The sequence below is a fragment of the Mustela erminea genome, chromosome 4, assembly GCF_009829155.1.
Source record: "Mustela erminea isolate mMusErm1 chromosome 4, mMusErm1.Pri, whole genome shotgun sequence".
In the NCBI taxonomy this organism is placed as follows: Eukaryota; Metazoa; Chordata; class Mammalia; order Carnivora; family Mustelidae; genus Mustela; species Mustela erminea.
This window is the reverse complement of record NC_045617.1, coordinates 133,992,993-134,008,452: the sequence shown is the minus strand read 5'-3', so window position 1 is coordinate 134,008,452 and position 15,460 is coordinate 133,992,993. Positions and strand designations below refer to the sequence as shown.

The following is a 15,460-nucleotide window of genomic DNA, read 5'->3' as shown; positions in this document are numbered from 1 at the left end:
GTTTTTAACAGTAGATCCTGGAAGGATAATGTCATGTTAACTTTTTATTTAGCAAAGATTAAAAATAATGGACAATTGGTTCTTGGTTATTGGTCAATACATTTTACTTAATATGGAATATAGATCTGAGTGTCCCTACGAGGCATCTAGTACATAGCTGCCCAACTTTTTATTATTTTATCATTTGGATGTGATTTGATATAAGTAATTCTAGCTTGTGGATCAGTCAGTGTTCTCCAAAGAAACAGAACCCAAAACCAATAAATAGTCTCTCTTTCTGTCCCTACATATTACATAATACATGTATAATATAAATGTACATAATCCATGTACAATATTTATATATGCAAAGAGAGACAGACAGAAAGGGGGAGAATTATTTTAAGAAATCTATGTGATTGTTCATATGATTGTGAGGACTGGCAAGTCTATCTATAGGACTAAGACTTGTGGGGTGGAGATTCAGGTGAATTTTGAGTGAAATTCAGGCAAGCACTGATATGGAGTCCTGAGAGTGAACTTCACAGGGCAGTAGACTGGAAGTGCAGTATAATTTCTATGTTGTAGTGTTGAGGAGAATCACTTCTTTGGGAAACCTGCATTTTCTCTCTTGCCTTCAACTGATTGGATGAGACCCACCCACATTATGTGTAGAGTGATTTGCTTTGCTTAAAGTGTATGAATGTAAATGTCAGTCACATCTAAAAAATACCTTCACAGTAGCATCTAGACTGATGTTTGACCAAACAACTAGGTACTGCAGCCCAACCAAGTTGACACATCAAGTTAACCATCACCTGTTGTATTTAGTAATAACTAATTAATTCATAGTAATACCTTATGGAGTGTTGAGGCCCATGGATTTGACATACTAAATGCGTTCTCCATAATCACCAGACTTTAATTCTGTTCCAACTCAGTCTCAAGTGAACACAAGCTCCTGCCTGGAATTGTTGGATTGCTTTTGTCCACATCCACTCTTCCTTGTTTTAACCTATTGTCCACATGGCATCTTGCTCATCCCTCACTGAAGCTCTCTTATTGTTGCCTATTGCTTTCAGGGTAAACACCAGCCTACTGTCCTTATTCATCTCAGGTCCGCTGCACTTGCTCACCGTGCTCTGGCCACATTGAACTCACTTTTTTTCCTTAGATGCATGGAGCTCTTTCTGGACACTGAACCCTCACAGGTGCTGGGACAGCCACCTTACTGGCCACTGTACTCTCTTCTGAGCTTACATCTCAATTCTCCACTCCCTTGACTAATCAAAGTGAAGTTTCCCTGTCTATCTTATCAAATTCATCATGATGACCACTCACTATTTATTAGTGAGTTTACCTGTGGAAAAAATGTGTTTCTCTCCTTTAAACCATCTGTTGAACACAAAGAGGGAAGAAAGTCTACTTACTTTGCTCGCGAATGAATTTTTAAGGCTTAGCACAGTGATTGGCACAGAGTAAATGTTGACTTGAGAAGTTCTTGTTGAGTGAATGCATAAATGAAGAAATGAATGGAAAGTGCTAAGCATAATATCCCAAACATGGCGAGGTTTCTGTATACATGAGTTAGTATTACTTCCTGAGTGCTCATGGTGTCTTAAGCTGGACATAGCCACTCTGGCCAGACAATGCAAAGCCATCTAAAGGAGCTGTCATTATTTCTATTTTTAAAATGAAGAAACATACTGAGAAAGATTTAGTAGTTTTTCTTAAGGTCACAGAGATCTGGCAAGCATGGAGTGGAGATCAGATCCCCATCTGTGGCACTATCTGTTCTCTTTCCCCTCAGGAGTTGCCTTGGTCCTGTTGGTTTTTCCCACTTTTCCCTTTGAGGAAAACATCTAAGGGGAAAGTACCTGGATTGATTCAAATTGTTGAATTTGAGTTTGAAGGGGATGGTCTCTTGCCTTCAGTTTCTGTCTTATGTAACCCATTTGACTCTCCAGGTTCCTCTTGGAGCACCACTGAAGGGGTTTCTCAGCAGGTCTGCCTACCAAAAAAACTAGAACCTCTTGCTCAGATTCCCCTCATAGGACACCCCAGAAGCTGTCTATAATTCATTACTTCATAATGAAAACAAAAATACTAGTTCAGAATGACAGAACCTAAACTATTGAAAAATTCTGTTATGAAAAATTATGAAGTAGTTAACAAATAAGGAAATGAGGGTGGCTGCCCTTTGCTGAATCCCCACTATATGCCAGGCATGAAGCAATGTGCTATATGTGTGTTATCTTTTTAACCCTCACTTCTGTCCCGTTTTGGGGGCCAGGAGATTAAAGCTCAAAGACTCTAAGAAGTTTCCCCAAGATTACAGAGCTGGTAAGTGGTGGAGCTAGGATTTAGATGTAGGTTTGCCTCTTTTTAAGGATGGTGTCTCTGTACTAATCCCATTTACCTTTTGTCTATCTGTTGGCTTTGACATGCAAAATGCATGTTCATTTATTCTTTTCTGTGACTCTCATTGGTCTGTCAAGATTGCATAGTCCTTATAGGGAGGTTTTTATTATGTCTGCAGAAATTTCCCCATCTAGGCATCTGCTATTGTTCTTTGTTAACTTCCAAAGAAGATTCTTTTATGTGCCATAGATCAGTCAAGTTCCAGGCAATGCTTCCCTAAAGTGCAACCTGTAAAATGTCTTCTGGGGATGGTTCCCTTCCTTCCCCCCAGATGTTGGGGTGGTAGGAGGTTTGTGCAGGCTCTTGGCAGGAAAAGAACATTTGTAGGTCAACCAATCCTTGAGAAAATCATCTGCAGGTTTCTGTGAGCAGAAGCTGACTTCAAAGACCTTTTTATGTTACACTTTCAGACATTCTATCTGGCTCCAGCAGCCTGGGCTTTACTGAATAGTCATCCCAAGTCCGTGAGCACAGGCTACAGTGAACTTCTTTCCAACACTGATGTTCCAAAGATCATAGGGATGGACGGAAAGGGAAGACCTAGAATTTTCAGGGAGTTCTCACTTGGACAGTGAAAACCCTTCAAGGCTCTTATAGAACACTTGCTGCTGGAGTTTCAGATGTGAATTGCAGAATTAACTACCATCCTCAGAGTTGGCTCACCCATGGAGTCCAAAGTACAAAGTAGGAGAAATATGTTGGCTTTTTTAAAACTACCTCTGTAAGAGTACAACACAGTTTAGCTAGTTTACTTGCCTCTTAGAGGAAGGGGAGCCATGTTTGATGTATATATGTATATTCTAAGACTGGGGTGGTCATCCAAATTTGCATAATTTATGTTTGGTTCTATACAGTGGCAGATCTACCTAGAAAGATTCTTTAAACCCTTTTCCAGAACTGTGTTTTTTTTGATCACGTGTTTTTTGTTTATATGTTTGGTTGGTTGGCTGGTTTCCAATTTTTAATGACATAACCTTGTTACTTTAAATTCACAAAAGAACTTAGTAGCATGTATATTTGCTCTTACATTGCAATAACGTATATAAAAGAATTTAAGACCACCTAATGCCACTTAAGTTTGTTGTTTCTTACATGTATGCAGTAAAAAATAGGAGATGCAGAGAGTAGGTAGTGGAAGACACTCATTCATTTTGCATATATATTCTGTTGTATGATTTGACAAATCATAATGGCTTGTTCTGAAATGATTTTTGTGTAGTGTATGTCATAATCCACTGAATATTAGATCATTATTTTTGAGAAGAAGTATTCTATTATGAATACATTGCAACTTACATTTGAAAGTCATTTTTCCAGTTATCATTGATTTAGAAAAGGTTTGTTTTTTTTTTTAAATTTCAGAGGAAGGCAGCATGTTGAATAGAATTTGTCTATGACCTATAGAATAACTAAAGAGCTACAATCACTAATAATTTATTTTTGTAATTCAATTTGCATATTTATGAATTAACGGATGAGTAAGTCATCATAAATATGTTCTTTCAGCACCTCTACAAGTTGATAATAGAATTCTCTGTGATCGATTAATGAGGCTGTTTGACAAGAGTGAACAAGGAGAAGCCCAAGGTAGGAGACAAATTATTCTCTATCTTTTGTATTAACATTAGTTGTAAATTCATCAAGATGTGTTCTTGCAAATGTTGATCTGTGTTTTCTAAATATAACCACTCACTGAGGACCTATGTGTGTCTTTGATGGTTGCAAATCCTTAAATATAGCTAAAGCTGGGGGGAAAGGTAACTATGGCCCAGTTTTCTAGAATTCAATAGAACTTATAACCCTAGATAGTGAAAGTGATTTACCTGCTTTGCAGGATCTTGCAATGGGATATGACATATTTGGATTCTCTAATATGGTGCTATATGCCACTCTTTTTAAAGAGTATGTTTTAGCTCTTAGAGAAATGCTTTGGGTGGTAGAAGACAAGCACTAAATTGTTTTCAATCTTAACATGGGAATTCATACTTGTGAATGTTAGGCTCTTTAAGTAAGTAATTCTCATGTGTATTAATCTAGGAATTTAAAGATAATCCTTTAAAAACTAAAATCTAAATTCTTAGATTAATGCATATAAATTCATGCCAGAACCACACTTGAGATTTTATCAAAGCATTAAGAGTAAATTGTTGTATCCACGTGTATTTAAATTCATTGTTTTTTTTTTTTTCTTCTCAGTGTGTGCTTAGTTCTTCTCAAGGGATCTTTGTCTCTTTCTTATTTAAATAATTCCTTAAAATACTTGTGAGGAGACAGGGGTCATGGTTAAGTCCTTTATATTTTTAGTTATTTTTCCATTGAATTTATGCTTAGTCTTCTCCGTTTGGTAACCGTCACCTTGGACCAATTTCTTAATCTTTCTTTGTCATCATTTCTGCCAAATGGACATACAATCCCTCCCACAATGGAGTAGTTATGGGGATTAAATTATTCGCTAATACATGGGCAGACATCATAAGCACACACACAGAGAATAATGAAGATAATTGATAATGATAAAAACATTAATACCAGCTAAACAGTTGGTGAGTACTGACCAGGTGTCTGGCATCATCCTAACCACTGTTGAATTCTAAACAGGGTAAGTAATATCTTACTTAAACCTCCTAACAATCCTGAAAGATAGGCTGCCTTTTTTTATCCCCATTTATAGAATGGCATCCCCTAAAATTTTTATTCCTGCCTAGATACAGTTCCCCTTAGCTTTTTTTTTTTTTTTACTACCAGTTTGTGTAACTTTTTTTTTTTTTTTTTTTTGTCTTTGTAAACCAAACAGACTCATTTTTCAGGCCAGCTTGATCCCTCATTTTGAGGGATCCTCACTTGAATGAAGAATTAGTCAGGATTCCCCAGAGAAGCAGAATCCAATAGAACCAATAGAAAGAAAGAGAGAGAGATTTATGGCAGCTGGCAAGTCTGAAACCCTTAGGACACACTGGTAGGGTGGAGATTCAGGTAAGAGTTGATATAAAATTCAGGCAGGAGTTGAAGTCTTGAGTCACAATTCCGCAGGGCAGAAGGCTGGAAGTTCAAGTAAGAGATAATGTTGCAGTCTTGAAGCTCAATTCCTTCTTTTTGGAGGAAACCTTAATCTTTACTCTTAAGGTTTTCAAATGACTTGATGAGGCCCTTTCACTTCATGAAGGGGGATCTGCTTTGTTCAAAGTCTACTGATATAAATGTTAATCACATCTAAAAATTACTTTTGATGGCAACATCTACACTGGTGTTTGAACAAGTATCTGGGCGCCGTAGTCTAGCCATGCAGACACATAAAATTAAGCATAAAAATGGCTATGTTTAAATTAAAGAGATCTCTATATTTTCAGTCTAGCATGTGAGTCAGCAAATACGTATTGAATATCTTTGTGTGTGTGTGTGCGTGCTAGGCATTGGGCAATGCACTTTTATACTTATTATGTCTTTTCCATTCTGACAAGTCTTTGCAGCCTGGATCCTGGAAACCGCCCAGGTACACCTGATAGGCTTTCGAAATCATTTGTGAGCTTTCCAAAGCCTATGGAATTTACAGAATGAATAGTCAGGCACTGTTAGTCGGTACTATACAGTCAGCTACATTGTACAGGAGGATATAATGGAGACTTAGAAAGTTTAAGAATTTATGCAAGGGAATATGGTGAACCAGTGAGCAAAGAAAGCAGTCTTTTGGTAGCAGCAGCCCAGTTCGCCTCTCCAGTAACCCACCTCATGTCCTGTTGGACACTGGGCTCTCTTCCTTTGGTTAAAAAGTATCTAGGTTTTTGTTAAAATCCTAACTTTGGAGGCATGCAAAAATTCCATATTTTATCTTCCAGGATTTTCGCCCAAGCCTGGAAGAGAAAGGATTATTGTATATTTACAGTGTACATCTAGCTAGATGAATAGATGCATTTTGTAGATGATGCTGTTTTCAGAAGATAGAGAGAGAAAGAAAACACACATACCATTCATATAAATGCAGGCATTTCTATGCAAATAAACAAGGCAGCCCAGATGAAGTCCTTCTGTGTTTGCAAAGCTCAGGAACTGTTCTCAGGGATCCTAACTTGAAAAATGAACCCAAGGGCTCCAGCTTCTCCTACACCTATTCATCTCCTAAGTTGATTTCAGCAAAGCAGTGAGTAGCGGTGAGAGGGTGAGGTAAACAACATGTGATATTAACACACAGAGAAGCGGCGTATCTACTCTTCAGGAGGTAATTTGGTAAGTGGGAAAAAGGCTTTCATTTAGAGCCTGTACTTGACTCACTTTGGGAACATGACAGGAAGAACAAAAGTTGTTGGCATCGGGCTTGTTTTTTAATCTTAAAACTTGTTCTGGCCTTTAGCAATTTCCCAGGACATTAAACAGAAAATAACTTGCTAAACTGTAGATTATCGAAAACCAGGCTCTATCCCCAATAAGAAAAAACGTGGTTAGATGACTGTGTGGCAAGCCACTGTTAAAGTGACAAAGAGCCAAGTCAAATCTTGTGTGATTATCTTTGGGTAAATAGATGAGAGCTTCAAGGAAATTGTGGATTCTGAAGAGCCAGAGAGTTCCAGAAAAAGACCTGAGCTCCAAGCTACCTCTGCCTATGGTGAGGCCTCTGAGGGACATGTTCAGAAAAGTATAATTCTGCTTGAAAGTTCTTCCTTGGAACAGGTGAGTCTCAAATGTATATCGAGAAATGTAAGATAATGTCTCTTTTTAAAATAGCAAGTTGAAATGTCTGTCCTATATATCGTCCACTGATTTTACTTGCCAACACACCCCTGTGCAGAACACGTGATTCATGATTTGCCTAAATCTTTCCCCTTATTTTTTTATACATTTTTTAGCAACCAGAACTCATGCTATTTATCAGTATCAATCCCAGTCCTCACACAATTAATTTTACTTCAACTAGTTTTATTTCATTTACCTCAAGAAGAAAGATAGGTTAATTCAAGCTAAGTAAGAAAAAAAAAATCACTGGGGAGTGGTACTTACTTCAGACCATTGTTAGGAGGAGGAAGAGGAGCCTTTCATAAAGAATCCAGCACAGAGAAAGTGCTCTTTAAATGGCAGGGGCAGGGGGAGAGAAAAAATGGTCATCCATGTTCTCACCTTCATGGTGTCAGGAAGTTCTGTGAACATTGTATGTAGGAAAGTACTTCAGACTTGTTCTTAGAGTTCATGGCTTTCAACCTTGGTTCTGATATTTATATGAATTTGAATCTCTGTATGAAGTAGGATGAAATAATTTAAGCATTTTATGGGGGTCGTGGGGATTAATATGTGTCCAAATGCCCAGTGGTTGATGTTTCTCTTTTCTTATGATTTATGTTACGTATTTGTTGAGACTGTGACTTATGCTTACTTTTTTTTTTTTTTTAAGATTTTTATGTATTTATTTTGAGTGAAGGGGAAAGACAGAGATGGTAAGAGTGGAGGGAAGAGCTGAGGGAGAGGGAGAGAGAAAATCTCAAGCAGATTCAGCACTAAGCATGGAATTGGATGTGGGGCCCAATCTCACAACCATGAGATCAACACCTGGGCCAAAATCAAGAATCCGCCACTTAACTAACAGAGCGACCTAGGCATCCTACCTCTAATTTTTATGGCTGTTGTAAGGGTGAACTGATACTTAAAAAAGTCAAGGTGTTTATTTATTTTTTTTTATTTAAAGATTATTTATCAGAGAGAGAGAAGGCACAAACAGGGAGGAGAGGCAGAGGGAGAAGCAGGAGCCCAACATGGGGCTTGATCCCATGACCTTGGGATCATGACCTGAGCTGAAGGCAGACGCTTAACCAACTGAGTCACTCAAGTGTTCCAAAGTCAAGGTGTTTAAATGGGGATAGGAGAAGTTCCAGTAGAGCTGAGAGCTGTTTGGTGAGTCCATTTTCAAACTATTTATCTATACTTATTAATGGATGTGGAAACTGGGTGGATGTCTTGTCATCTCAACACTGCATGGCCTCTAGGGGTGGATGTGGGGGGACAAAAGAATCGAGACCACAAAAAAAGAGATGAAAACGACCTTAGCTAAAACATCATGGGGCTGGGCTGGGAATTGTCTGGTACAGAGATTATAGTGGGAAAACTCAACAGACAGAGATCCTGACAGTTGATGTGTTTCCTGGAGAAAAAAAAATAATACTGAGTACTACAAAACCAAAAGAGCAATGGGTGTGCGTTTGAGAGTCAACTGAGTCTTGGAGTCAATTGAGAGGTCCCATTTCAAGGGATATGCAAATGATGACCTGTTACTTTAGTTGTTAATTGTTTAGTTACCTGAGTATATAAAACTTTTCAGAAATATTTGCACTGACTTTATATATCTTGTAGACATTCGAAAGCTTATAAGAAAGACATGATATGACTTAGGTCTGAGGATTATCCAGTAAGAAATAAATCTCAGCCATTAAGGGCATAATGTTAATAATGTTAATAAATTTATTCACAGAAGAAATCCAGGGAAGCAATAATGCATTGTTTTTTGAATAAGTATTGAATAGAAAATAAAATTATTTTATTTTATTTTTTAGCTACCAGAGGGAAGTGTTTTCCTGGGCATTTTCTCATATTTACTTTATGTGATGTATCTGCTCTTAATCAGTTGCAGATAACTAGGTTTTCCTCTGAATTTTAATAATAATTCATATATTTAGTTTATTTCATTAGGAAGCCATGCTTATGGGAGGTTTTAATATACTACAGTAAGGAAAGTTATTTTAAGTTTTGGTCTTGATTTTATTCTTAATTAAAAAAATATTTATTTATTTGACAGAGAGAGAGAGAGAATGCAGGAGGGGGGCAGCAGAGGGAGAGGGGAAAGCAAGCTTGCTTCTGAACAAGGAGCCTAATGTGGGTCTTGATCCCAGGACCCTGGAATCCTGACCTGAGCGAAAGACAGATGCTTAACTGACTGAGCCACCCAGGCACCCCAAGTTTTTGTCTTGATTTTGAAAATGAGATACAGCATCTAGGATAGTGTTGAAATAATATATTAGCTTGAACCAAGCCTCTTTCATGGAGACAGTCTGAAAAGCTCATCAGTGTGTATTGGCAGCTAGCCCTACTTTTCTAAATTTTTTCATAACTGCCTGACATTTGGCAATGGGCAATTTTGAAACAAATCTAGCATGTGTGAATGTGAGTCAAGTATGATCCCTCACTCTTGAATATGAGAGAAAATGTAGATATGTAAAATCCATAATAAGATCTACACAAATAAAAGATGGATGTCATAAGACACTTTAACAGGTTAATCAGCATATTTTCCATAAGCCAGAGCATATTCTCTGCTGTGGTTAGCATAGAAAACTTTTTGAGATTAGTGGAGTTTTAAAATCACTAAAGACATTTATATGAGCTAAACTTCTATTTTGTTATTTAACCAATATGGTAGCTTATCTATCACTTCTTAAATATTACATTAGATGTAAATATAAATGGAGATATAATGAATAAAATTATAGAGATAACAGAACAAGAGTGCTAACATTATTTCATAGAGAGAGAAAAAAAAAAAAAGCAGTAGTGCTTTTCCACATGTTAACTCAAGGGAAACCATAATGACCCTGTCATGGTCCATAGTTGGCAAGCATCAGCTAATTCAGTGCCTTTTCTGACATAGGCAGGGAAAATGCCACATTATTATAAATGTGAAAGATGGCTCTCCAAAGCAGAAATACAAATTTCCAAATTAAAACCTCATGGAATCCCTTTCAGTTTTAATATGTGGTTAAATCTGTATTAAAAAAAAAGTGCTGTCCAATTTATGGCACTCCAATTTTTCCTTACTTAACTCCCATTTTATGTATTTATTTTTTAATTCCTCATTAATTACCTGGCATACATTCTGAACATCCCAGAATGTTCGGATGGAGGCATTTTTGCCAAAGCAGACTGGCATTGAAGGAGCAGCAGGTTACCATCTAGAATGAGTAAACACATTTCAGTGATGTTATCTTTGCTCTGAAAATCTTTACCTAATGCAGCCACAATCAATTATTTATTTACTTACTGTCAGTTCACATTTTTTCAGCACCTCTAAGAAAAAAAAGAGATTTACAAAACAAAAAATATTATGAGTTGTTACTTTTTTCATTGAAATTTATTTTATATCTTATCTTTTTTTTTTTGCTGTGATTCACAAGATTTTTTTAATTTATTTATTTATTTTCAGCATAACAGTATTCATTATTTTTTCACTACACCCAGTGCTCCATGCAATCCGTGCCCTCTATAATACCCACCTCCTGGTACCCCAACATCCCACCCCCCGCCACTTCAAAACATAAATTTTTCTCCATCTTTTCTTTCCTCCTTTCCGGTAATAGGCATTATTAAATCTGATAATTAGGCAATTGGGGTCACTGAAGAAATTTCTATCATGAAAAAATGTGTGGGCATATAGCATAACAGAATGACTAATGCAACTAATTTTATAGGCATCTATCTCTGTTGTACAAACATGGTCCAGGGATAACATTTTGTATATCTAGAGACTGGGTGAGCTGATCATTCTTTAAAAATCTCCATTGGCATAATTTCTTAGAACTGAAAATTCAGTATCTCTAAACTGTCAGAGAATTTGAGGTTGTATTATTGGATACAAATCTAAAGAACAAAAACTCTTTATTTTTGAACGATAAATGCCTTTCTTTTAGTAGTCACGTAAGCCATAGAGTATGACTCATGTACTCCTAGGAGCCTACTGGGACATGTTCCAGAACATGAAGCCATGTTACTGCTGCTTGGAATTGGGTCAAGGAAGGAGAAAGTGTCATGTTTTGGAGTATAGGTTTATATGTGTTAAACCATGTGTCAGAAAAAACAAAGTAGGGGAGCTGAATAATCTTCAGTAGATTTTCATATTCTATTAAACTTCTAGATCCTGTTCTAAACTTCTGAATTTCAAATTGTAGTAAAGTGGTTCCTGACATGTCTAGCCATTCCCCTTTGTCTTTTATCAGTAGGTAGTCTACCACCAACCAACACTCAGCCTTGCTCATAGTTCAAGGCAAGCTCAAGTGGCTGTCAGTTAACATTTTGACCAGATATCCTCTCACTTTCAGGAAGACAGAGGGACATTTCTGAAGCACAGATATTGATGAAAGGGTTTCTTGTTTGCTGTTTGAGGGTAAACCATGCTACTTTTTATATAACTTTTTTTTTGCAACTTCATCATGCTGAGAATGCCACACAAAATGTGATTTTATTACATATATTTGTAAAACAAAACAGCGTCAGTTTGACAAATTATTTAATAATTCTACTCTCCTTTGCCCAGTTCCTCCCATTCTCTTATAAGTTCCTTGTATAACCAAATTTCCTTCAGAAACTCAGCCCTCAGTTATATGTCAGCAAATGAAAACTTGTGCTAAATAGGACAGAAATGAGAATGCTACATTGTGTTCAAGAGAAGGGAACCCCCACACATGATATTTAACACTTACAGTAGTACCTCAGGAAATAAGTAAAGATACTTATGCTTTATTCCATGAGCTTCTTTACATGAAGATCCTGTTTTTGTTGTTGTTGTTGGGTTTGTTTGTTTATGTTCAACACCAAGTGCAGAGCCTGGCAGAAAACATGAAGTATACCCTCACTTTTAAATGAATGAATAAATAAATGAGTGAATTCTGTGGATAACTGGTAGGGTAAAATTCTCATGGCTATCTTTAGCATATAAATGTTCTCTGATACCAATTTTCTCTACTACAGTCTAATGTCACTATGTGGTGTTTGAATTTGATACTTTCATACATATCTCAATTATAGTTAAAAATATTTGTGTCATAGACTAGAGTAAAAGGCTCTTTTATCTCTTACAGATTTATTGAGGTATAATTGAAAAATAAAACTATAATATATTTAAAGTATATAATGTGATGACTTGGTATTCTTTTTTGTTTGTTTTGGGAGATTGCCTAAGATCTACTATCTTAGCAAAACTAACAAAAACTAGTACAGTCTAGTATTATTAACAAAAATCCTGATGTTATACCTTAGATTTTTCAAACTTATTCAACCTATAACTGAAAGTTTGTACCTTTGATCAACATCTCTCCATTTCTCATATTCCCCACTGAGACAACTACCATTCTATTCTGTTTCTATGAATTTGACTTTGTGTTTTTTTTTTAAGATTTCACATATAAAAGATACCATATAGTATTTGTCTTTTTCTATCTAGCTTATTTCACTTGTATAAAAATCTCAACAAATTAGGTATAAAGAAATGTACATCAACATAATAAAGGCCATCTATGACAAGCCCACAGCTAATATCATAGTGGTGAAAAGATGAAAGATTTCCTGAATGATCTGGAATAAGACAGGAATGCCCACTTTTGCCACTTTTATTAAATATGGTACTAGAAGTCCTAGCCAGAGCAATTAGATAAGAAAAGGAAATGACATCCAAATCAGAAAAAGTTTCTTAAATAATTTAGTAGTGAACATTCATTGCATGCTTACCGATTCTATTCTACACACTTCACATAAGTTAACCTCACAATGGCCTTAAGAACAAATTATTATTTTCATGTTATAGAAGAGCAACATGAAGCATAGCAAGGCTAATTGAAGGTTTGTAGCTAAGTTGCTGAGCTAGGATTCAAACAGAGGGTCTTAACCATTATAATATATTGTTAGGGGCAGTTCATAGTATTCAAGGAATATGGATTTTAATGTAAAACTTTCTGTCATTTATCTGGTATTTTGGAGGAAGTGACATTCTAAGCCAATTAAGTGCTTTTGACATCTTTTAAATTATTTTATAAGAAATATGGACCAATATATCTTATGAAGTGAGTGATGACACTATTTCAACTTATATTTAATAATACAAAACAAAAAACTCAACCCCCCCCCCCGAAAAACCAAAGCTGAAACATTTCTATCATAGCTTAAAGACTCAGTGACATTCCTTGGAGTTAAGCTGATAAAATAATGTCCAAGAAATAATGAATTACAAAATAATCAGTCTGTTATTTTTGAAAATACAGAGCATTAAAAAGAAGTGGCTAGCATTTTACACTACCTATTATTGAATTCATACCATATATAGCTTGTTTCACCTTAAAAAAGGACTGTCATTCCCCAAATACAAACCATATTAAAAATAAAATTCTTCTCCACAATCTGTAGTTAATCACGTTCTACTATTTTTTCTTTCTTCTTTTTTTCTTTCTTTCTTTTTCTTTTTCTTTTTTTTTTTTTTTTGGAAGCTTAATCAGCTCTCCTCTTGTCAAATCTAATCTTGCATTCTCTGAGTGACATATCTCTGTCATGTTCCGCTCACCTTGAAGTTAGGAGCTTGTCCTGTTTGTACGTCTTTCTACCCAACACCCATCCTGGAGTTCAATATTTGCTAATTAGCTATTTATTGAACGGGCATTTGATACCTAACATATTGGATAAAGGAATACTGGCAAAACATCTGAACCATTCGCCTCCTAACATATCTTCCTAAGGTCAATGAATCCAGTTAGAATTTTTATATGTTAAGACGAAACAAAGTCATGACAGCCTATGGCTACTGTTCTTTGTATTCTTTAACTCTAACTGTCATAACAAAATACCACAGCCTGGGTGGCTTAAACAACAGATATTTGTTTCCCACTCTTCTGGAGGCTGGAAGTCTGAGATCAGGGTGCCCATGTGGGTGGTTTCTGGAGAGATTCCTCTCCCCGGCTTGTAGGTGGTTGCCTTTCCCCATACCTTCACAGGGTAGGGAAAGAGAGAGACCATAAACTCTCTGGCTCTCCTTATAAGGGTGGTAATCCCATAATGAAGGTTCTACCCTCAACAACCTCATCGACATCTAATTATTTCCAAAAGGCCCCATCTCCACTACAGTCACCTTGGAGATTAAGGTTTAAACATATGAATTCTGCTGGAACACAATTCAGTCTGTAGAACTCTTCCTTAAAAAATACTAGGTTTTCATGAAAACTTCTCTGCATAGATCTTAGCTCATGAAAAATTCATTTGCCCTGAGTCCTGAAGAATGTACTTGTTTCACAAACGTTTCAGCTGAAGTGCTTCTAGTGGCTGAGTGCTTTGTTTATTTTAGGATAGAGCTTTGCATGGCAGAGAGCCCTCGGGCTGAGAAAGAAGGCTGTTCAGAGACAGGTGGACTGCCAAGGCTCTGAGAAGTTGCACTCCTTCTTGCCTATCAGGGACCCAAAGTGCTTCTAAATATTCCTGGAAGATTTTTGACATGCACTTTTAGGAGAGACAAAATAAAATAAAATTGCCTACTTTATGGTTAATGTTTAGAAACTTTTCTTCAATCATATGAAATCTGATTTGTACCACCACGATTCTGTGCCATCTATCAATTTGGAAAGGATGAAATCTTTTCAAACATGGCTGAATGTGTACCATTTTTGCCAGTTCAGTTGCTCACTATGAACATTTAATGCGTTAGAATATAGAATGTATGGTACAGTGGAGCATGGTTTGAGAAAAAGCAGAAAACACATGTATAATCCTGGGGTTGAAAATTTCCAGAAAAACCCAACTATTTGACTCTTAGCTTCTTGAAGTGAAAATTTGAATGACTTCATTTCCAAAAAAAAGTGAGATGCAAAAAAAGTGTGTGTGTGTGTGTGTGTGTGTGTGTGTATGTGTGGAGAGAGAAAAAGATAATTATCAGTGAAATTGCTTAAGGATCATTAAAATGAAAAAAAAAAGGATATGTAAGAAAATCATCTCAATGAGAATTTTTGATGTTGAGTCCTATGTACCAAGTCGGTTGAAACATGAGTTCTCTGTAGAATTTGCACACATCCAAGAAAAAGTCCCAGTATGCACAATCCTCTAACTCCACAATGTTGGGTAAGTATATTTACAAAGACTTCCAAACAGGAACTGTTAGACTACAGGAAGCCCATTTTCAATATGTCTGCATAACACCAATTAATATTAACAAGAATTATATCTGAATATGGAGAGAAACAGCCTTTTTAACTTTCACCTCTCTTTCCCCCCTAATAAGTTATTGCTGACCACAATGCTCATTAGTGGCACAATAAAAAGGGGTTACTGGTAAATAATAACA

The 15,460-nt window shown here is 36.4% G+C and overlaps 1 protein-coding gene across 1 annotated transcript in view; it reads left to right on the top strand.

Annotated features, from left to right (window-relative positions):
- OFCC1 (orofacial cleft 1 candidate 1) overlaps nucleotides 1-15,460 on the top strand; it is a gene marked incomplete at its 5' end in the record, with an annotated part of 303,058 nt that overhangs the window by 20,713 nt on the left and 266,885 nt on the right. Inside the window, 2 exons of the mRNA XM_032341375.1 lie at nucleotides 3,919-3,987; nucleotides 6,914-7,062. Of these exons, the coding sequence (XP_032197266.1) occupies nucleotides 3,919-3,987; nucleotides 6,914-7,062 (218 nt within the window). The remainder of the gene's footprint in view (nucleotides 1-3,918; nucleotides 3,988-6,913; nucleotides 7,063-15,460) is intronic.